The following is an 8,295-nucleotide window of genomic DNA, read 5'->3' as shown; positions in this document are numbered from 1 at the left end:
TATCACTAATGCTTGAAAGATTGCATGGTGATATTTGTGGTCCTATTAATCCAATATCACGACTATTTCATTATTTTTTGGTCTTTCTTGATGCATCAAGTAAACAATCCCATATTTCATTATTATCAACTTAAAACATGGTGTTTGCCAATCTTATATTTATGCTTATTTGTTTTCAGGCATATTTTCTTGATTATCCTACAAAAATATTACATATGGATAATGCAAAAGAATTCACATCAAAGTCTTTTGAAGACTATTGTACTACAACAGGAATCGAGTTGACATATTGTATTCCATATGAACATGCTCAAAATGGACTTGTAGAGTCATTTATAAAGCATATACAACTCATTATCCGGACACTCCTCCTTCACACAAATTTACGTGCATGTATGTAGGATCATACAGTTTTACATGCTGGAGCATTAATACGTCTCCGCTCTTCTTCTCTTGAAATTATTTCACCACATGAGCTCATTTCGGGTCGTCTTCCAAATGTATTTCACTTACAAATATTTGGTTGCCGTGCTTGGATTCCAGTACCAGAACCTCAACGACATACTATTGGAGCTCATCAACAAGAAGACATATATGTTGGTTTTGATTCACCAAGTATTATTCGTATTGTTGATCTATCAATTGGCACATTATTATGTGCATGTTTGCAAAATTACCGTTTTGAAGAAAATATATTCCTATCTCTTCAAGGAAGAGAATCCAATCAACAAAGAAATAAAGTACTCATATTTGAAGTACCAAAAATATTTACAATGAATCTCGATCCTAGGACACCTTTGGCAGAAACTAAAGTTGCGAAGATTTTGCATCTAAAACGGATCATGGATGAAACACCTGATGGCTTCAATGATATACCTAGAATTACAAGAATTTCTATTAATGAGGCTCAGAATGCACCTGCTCAGATTGCAGTGCCATTGATTACAATACCTCAAGTTATAATAACAATAACTAAAAGAACTCGTGGACCAGATAAGCAACCACGTAAGAAGAAAGCTATAAAATTGATTAATCTTGATATTATTTCTCAAGAAATTGCCACTCATCTTGCAGGACTACCAATTCATGATGATATATCCGTGCATAATGTACTTTCAATTCCTATGAAAAGCAATCTTGGAATTGGAAGGAATAAGAACAAGTTGAGTAAAGAATTATCTATTGTGTATTGTGCTACAGATGATATTTGGGACAGACCATCTATTACGGTAGATGAAACATTTGCATATATGATTATAGAAGTCCTTTCTTGTGAGGAAGATGATCTTGAATCTCAAACCATTGAGGAGGCGATGTGTCGCTCAGATTTGTCAAAATGGAAAATTGTTATTGAGGAGGAATATGCATCTTTGCATAAGAGGAAAGTCTTTGGTCCAATTGTAGACACTCTTACATCTTGCCCTGTCAAATATAAAATGGTATTAATATGCAAGCGAGATGCTCAAGGCCAAATAACCCGCTATAAAGCTCGTCTTATTGCTCAAGGATTTAATCAACAATTTGGCATTAATTATAAATCCACATATTCTCCAGTCATGGATTCAATTATATTTCCATATATTATTGGAATGATAGTTCATGCCATCCTTGAGATGTATTTGATGGATGTAGTAACTACATATCTATATGGTTCTCTTGATGCAAATATTTATATGAAAGTTCCACTTGGCTTAAAAACATGAACTCCAAATCGACCCGCTCCAAGATAATATCGTGGTATTAAATTATGTAAGGCCTTATATGGTTTAAAACAATCCAGATGCATGAGGTATTAACATCTTTGAGATTATTTAATTACAAATAATTTTATAAGTAATATACTAATCCCTTGTTTATTTATCAAACGAGATAAAACTGGTTTTGTGATCATCATTGTATATGTTGATGATCTTAACCTAGTAGGCACTACATCTGCATGTGTTATAGCTACTAACCTACTTATACATGAATTTGAGATAAAAATACTAGAAAAAATAACTTTCTGCATTGGTCTTCAAATTCTGCATCTGACAAATGGTAGCATTTTTTTCTACCAACTAACGTATATTAGACAAATCTTGCAAAGATTTAATATGATTGATGTTTATCCATTGTCCACACCAATGGTTGGACGTGGTCGTGATGGTCATGATCCATATCGTCTATGTGAGGAAGAGGAGGAAATATTCGAAGATCAATATCCATACCTCACAATAGTTGGAGCACTTTTGTATTTAGCTACAGCTACAAGATCAGATATTGCATTTGCAGTTAGTATTCTTGCAAGACATAGTATATGTCCAACACTACAACATTACAATGGCATCAAACATTTATTACGTTATTTAAAAAATACTAAAGACTTGGGATTATACTACACACAATCTGCACATCCAAAATTAGTTGGATATTGTGATGCACGATATAAATTTGATACTACAACAGCTAAATCTCAAATAGGATATGTATTCTTAAGACATAGAACTACAATATGATGGAAATCAGTGAAACAAACAATAACTGCAACTTCAACCAACCATGCAAAAATTATTGCCTTACATGAAGCATTTCGAGAATATATTTGGTTGCGATCAATTGATAAATTCATTCAAACAACCTGTGGATTTTCATATGATGATTCTCCAACTATCTTGCATGAAGATAATAGTGCTTGTGTTGCACAGATGTAAGTTGGTTTCATTAAAGGCAACAAGACAAAGTATATTGATCCAAAGTATTTTAATTATACCCATGACTTGATTACTGATCAAGTACTTATAATTAAGAAAATTGAATCTACAAATAACCTTGGTGATCTCTTCACCAAAGCTCTTCCATTAAGCAACCATCATCAACTTACTTATGGCATTGATATGCGACGACTTGCTTTTCTTGAATAAGAAAGTTAATGAACTCTTTAAATAATTAAAGAAAATGATGTTTTATTCTTTTTTCTTCATCTATGGTTTTGTCCTTAAATAAAATAAGGTTTTCCTAGATAAAGTTTTAATGAGGCAACAATTGTTGATCTTGCAAGATCACAGAAAAGTATAGATCATAATTCTATACAAATTTTATATTATATAAATATTATGATGAGCGAGGAGGAGTATTGAGATCATTAAATGTAGCCGACGCTCTCCATAATATTTACTATAGACTATAGTAAATACCATAGCTACAGTATTTAGAGTCTAGTGGAGAAGTATTGTTTATCCTCTTCCATTTTCTCTTCTTGTATACGAGACACAACCAGATCAATAGATTTTCATGTGTGAAGCTCTTTCTTTAGAAACCTTCTTGTGTGTATGACTTACTACTAGTGTGTGTGTGTGTATGAGTTACTATTACTCTTGTGTCTTTCTGAACATTCTCAACAGATTTGAAGTGTTACCTTTTAACGGAGAGAGGAGCACGTAGTAGTAATAACCGAGACTGATAATGGCCAGGGACGTGCCAAGTCACCAGTCGAGATCCACATCAGCGGCGCAGGTGGCGGGTGGAGGGCACCCGCCTGGTCTCACGCCGGCGCGAGCTCCCAAGAAAGGCGTCAATCGCAACGCAGGGCGGAATCCAGGGAGCTATCAACCGGTCACTGCACCCTGGGAATCTATCCGCTTTCCCTCGTTCTCGCCACCTAATTCTCCCACACCCGAGCTGCCTTCCTTTTTTCGCTACGCCACACTCCTGCTCAAACTGAGTTGCGCACAGCTCGTAGGCTTACAGGCTCAATTTCTGTCCATATTGCGCCCTATGCGTCGATTCGGTGGCGGAGGGTTTAAGTTTCGTGGCGTCGAGGGTGGTCGATTTCGCTTGTTGGGCTGGTGGGTTTGAGGTTTTGGGTTGAGGTTTTTGACATTAGTCTTTGTGAGTATTGCAAATCTGGAGGGAGTTGGTTGGGTGCGGGTTTTGATGAGACGCGTAGTGGTTAGGATAATGTGTCGCGGCTGGCACTAGCGCTGAGATCTGTGTCTTTGCGCTTAGTGATTTTGCTTCATGCGTAGCGACACGGCGAGATAGTGGTAATTTTTGGGTTTTGTCTTCTCTTTTTGTTTTGATTGTTGGGGGGTTTGGATAAGAGTGGGTGGTGGTACTCATTAGTTTGGTCTCTTGGTTGCCTGCAAACTCTGCGACCATGACCACTTGTGTAAGCAACATGGTATCTCTGCCCTCCACAAACCGCCCGGTTCTCAGGGCGAGAGCGGAGGTTGAGGAGAGGAGTTTGATGTGTGCGAGTGCAAGTAGCGTTCGCTTCGTTGGGTCTTTGAAGGTTAGGCTAAGTCTTCGACCGAGTTTTTCCGGAGGAGCTGATTTGAGGGGCGCTGCAGTGCTGAGACTTGTATCTAAAGGGAAGATCATGAGCTCGAATGCGCGGAGAGATTGTGTATGCAGTACCGCTGAGAGTGGTGGGCATTTGGAGCCACAATCTTGCAAGGATGTGTCGAAGTCCAAGCAGGGTCTCGATTTCTTGCTCAAGCTGGTAATATTCTGCTACTTCTGTGATCGCAGTAGAGATTTTCAAGAGATTTTGACGTGTGCAATATGAAAACTTTCACCTATCATCAAATGGATCCATGTGATAATTGTTGACTTGTGTGTCCTAAAGCATTCCATAGCCATAAGTAGAAAGGTTTTTACTCTTGTCAGTTAGGGCCCACTGATTATAAGGTAAAGCGTGGTTGACAATGTCGGTGTGGGAATGCCAAATTTAAGAAGGGCATTGAATGGATATATTGTTGGGTATTCTTATCTTGGAATAGCTCGCCATGGACATTGAGTTTTCGTTTTTCGCAGTGCACTTTAAACAGTTACGGTTGTGTGCTCCGAATACTATTTATGACACACTTTCTGTCCATTAACCCTGTGTGCAAGAATGTGTCTTTGAAGTTTGGGTCCCTTTCACAAAAACTTGTTCGGCTGGAAGAGCACAATCCGCACGAATGTTTATTTCTTCATCCTTTGTCTTTCTACTTTTCATGTTCCAGTTCCTGTGTTGACCGCCTGGTACATTGTTTAGTAGATGCTGATTTAAGATCTCTCTCTCTTTCTCTCTCTCTCTCTCCTTTTCTTTGTTTGTTGTTTGCGATGCATCAGTCTTTGAATTGGAATTTTCTGCAAACATTCTCTTTTCTCCAACACACGTGTGAAGCTGAGCTTGAAGTTTATGTAATCACCATGACTAAAAGACAGTGAGTTTCCTGATTTTAAAAGAAAAATCTAGCTGGGCTTCTGTTGTGCTGAATTATGCGCCATTAGTAGGCAATCCTGAACACTTAAATTTTCATCGTCTAGAGAAGGATAGGGGACACTCAATGGCAAAGTCATTCTAAGAAGTCAGTTGCCTGCCGAACATATGAAACGACGATACAGATGTGATTAAAGCGGAATCAGTGATGGTCTCCTGTGTTGTATCACAGCTTCCCAGAATTCTACCAGCTGTAGTGATCGGTGTTGCATCTTGGTTATTAAGGCGTCCAGGCATGGCGCTTGCGGGTGGCGAGGCACCAACCTTCGCGGTTGGAGGGGAGGCTGAGCAAGGAGGGGCTTTATCCAGGGAAATCGCTAAAGCAGGAGGAGGTCTAATGGCAAGTGCCTGGACTGGACTGGTGGCAGGTGGTTTGCACACATTAACAGGGCCTGATCATTTAGCCGCTCTTGCACCCCTTTGCATTGGTCGATCAAGACTTCAGAGTTTTTCTGTGGGTGCACTATGGGGCTGTGGTCACGATGCAGGTCAAGTCATATTCGGCATCATCTTCCTTTTGCTGAAAGACAGGTATGTCTGTTTCAGGTTGACTTTGGCTGATAGTGGAGTTGATGATGTAGTACACTCAGTGCTTATACATATAGCTGGGAACAGATGCTGTTTTATGTAGTAGTGACATTCTCTTGGTCTCCTTTCTTACTCTCACCTTGTCGCATCTGTGCTTGTATTGCAGGTTGCACCTTGATATTATTCAAACATGGGCAGCCCGCGTAGTGGGTCTTACGCTGATTACCATAGGAGGAATGGGAATTAAAGAGGCACAGGAAATCGATGCAGCTACGCCGGTCTTAGTTGAAGGAGAAATGCCAGCTGAACCAGAGAAGAAGTCTGTTGGTCCAGCAACTTTCATCACCGGCATCGTGTATGGGTTACAACCTGATGCGCTCTTGATGATTTTGCCGGCTCTATCCCTTCCATCAAGAGCAGCAGGAGCAGCATTTTTAGGCATGTTCTTGCTGGGCACAGTTTTGGCCATGGGCAGTTATACCGCCTTTGTGAGCTCCTTAAACAAGGCTCTGCAAAAGCGTGTACCCAAGATCACTTATCGGCTCACTATAGGCTCTTCCCTGATTGCCATAGGACTTGGTATCACGATCTTACTCGGAGAGGTATTTGGTTTCAATTTGTTTTAGTTCGGTTACGTCTATCGAAATGTAGAGATCTGTGCCAGGTCAGTTTGTTTGTGAGACAATCTTGCACCTAGCCTGACTACTGGTATACCCCCAACTGCGGATGTAAAAGGTCCTAGCCGCTGTTTTCCCCTTTCTAGATTGCTCATCAGACGTCAGGCTAACGACATTATTTCATCTTGTACAACGTAGCACATCCAAATCATCGGTCAAAGACAGCTGGAGTTTTTCTTTTTGTTTACGGCCGTGCAACACAGTTTCCAGAGATCATAATTTTGCAGAACTCCCCATTTTGCATTTGTTCTACTTCAGAATGCTGGTTAGCCCTGTTGTTTTCTGGCAGCTCTGTATGTTGGATTGTTGAAATTAATTAACGTCTCCCAGTCATCTCAATTTACGATGACATGAAAATGAAAGGCAAGTGAAGCTCTAAACTCATTTTAATGCAAGTATTCATGAAAAATTCAATATTTTTCAATTCTCTTGCATTGGTTAACATTCGTTGACGAAGATTAGCATGTTTTCTTTAACTTTTTTTTCACTTGTTTAGATTAATAGAAGTCTAATAGGACTTAGTACGTCACCTCAATCTTTCTATTTTTCTTCATCAATTTTTGTAATCATCCCAGTAATACTGGCAGCAATTTTTATTCGTGTCATGTAGTTTCATTTCTTTGAGTGTGATATTTAAGGTTTTTGATATTTTGATAAACAAAAGAATAGAATTTAACACCTCTTTAGAAGTCTCTTATGGTCAATATTATTTTTTTTTAATTTTTTTTATTTAGAGGTTTTGGTAAAGAATTATAGATCAACAAAAGAAACAAAAAGTTTTGGTAGTAAATTACTAAGACTTCCAAATATTAATGGTAAGTGATCAAAGGAAAAGTAGAGTAAAAAGCATCCTTCCATGTTAACTTAGAGTTAAGAGAGTTAAACCTGAGATAAGCTAGTTGTAAGCTTTTTGGACTTTGGAAATGTATTGGGAATTTTGTGGAAACATTGGATGAGAGAAAACAAGCAATTTACAATATATTTTCTTATTCAAAATATCAGAGAATTTTTTATTTTTTATTTTTATAGAATCAAACTATATTTATTGCAAGTATTCTTGTTAAGTTAAAAAGAAAAAGAACTCCAAATTAAGCTCTATAGATGAATATTCCTAGCAGATTAATATGTTTAAGACTTAAGTTAAAACAAAGTCTTTTGCCATCCAACCACTACAATTAGAATTAATAAATAGATGTAATAAGATTAACTATTAAGAATTTACTCTTAAGTTGGATATTAGAAAGGATGAAAGTTTGACATTGGTGTACATCCAATTAAAACATACAAGCCATGTAACTTTTAATACATTTTTTCAATTTTAAACATAATTTAAGACAATCAAAAATTATACTTTATCCCAATACAATTGCCCAAAAACAAAGTAGTGAAAGTTGAATCCAAGTCCAAAGAGTGTTTAAATAATAAATTGATAAAATCTATTGGTTGCACAAAGCAAGTTGTAGGCATTGACACCACCCAATTTTGAACATAAGTTTGCCACAAAATAATACACCATCTTTTTTCATCTAAAACATGTTCAATCTATAAAATATTTATTTAGAAAGATACTTATTTCCTTTTTTTTTTACTTCAAGGCAATGGACACATGGACAACAAGGGAAAAAACATCTAACCAAACTTAATCTTATAGATGATAAATAATAGGACAATTTTCATCAATGAATTGAATCTAGGAACTATTTTACAAAACTTTCATTTTTTTTCAAAGATATTTTAAATTTAATGATTTATAATAAAAAGAAAAAAAAACTCTACTACATGATTAAAGTCTCTTTCTATCATTAAAAAATCACATATTCAAATCTAAAGTTCTGCCAATACGTG

At 37.2% G+C, this 8,295-nt stretch overlaps 1 protein-coding gene across 2 annotated transcripts; it reads left to right on the top strand.

Moving 5' to 3' along the window:
- The first annotated feature begins 3,626 nt into the window (after positions 1 to 3,626).
- On the top strand, positions 3,627 to 6,679 carry LOC112290115 (chloroplast protein FOR GROWTH AND FERTILITY 1). Of its 2 annotated transcripts, none has more exons than XM_024536081.3 (3): positions 3,627 to 4,480; positions 5,418 to 5,776; positions 5,940 to 6,679. In XM_024536081.3, exons 1-3 carry the CDS (start codon positions 4,136 to 4,138, stop codon positions 6,397 to 6,399), a joined length of 1,164 nt encoding a protein of 387 aa, XP_024391849.1. In that variant the 5' UTR covers positions 3,627 to 4,135; the 3' UTR covers positions 6,400 to 6,679. The 2 variants fall into 2 exon arrangements, with proteins under 2 accessions (XP_024391849.1, XP_090111368.1); XM_090255242.1 differs by having other exon boundaries at positions 4,038 to 4,480; positions 5,471 to 5,776.
- The last annotated feature ends 1,616 nt before the right edge of the window (positions 6,680 to 8,295 follow it).

This window comes from Physcomitrium patens, chromosome 13 (genome assembly GCF_059467195.1).
Source record: "Physcomitrium patens ecotype Gransden chromosome 13, ASM5946719v1, whole genome shotgun sequence".
Classification (NCBI taxonomy): domain Eukaryota; kingdom Viridiplantae; phylum Streptophyta; class Bryopsida; order Funariales; family Funariaceae; genus Physcomitrium; species Physcomitrium patens.
Note: the sequence above shows the minus strand (reverse complement) of the source record. Positions and strands in the feature narration are given on the sequence as shown.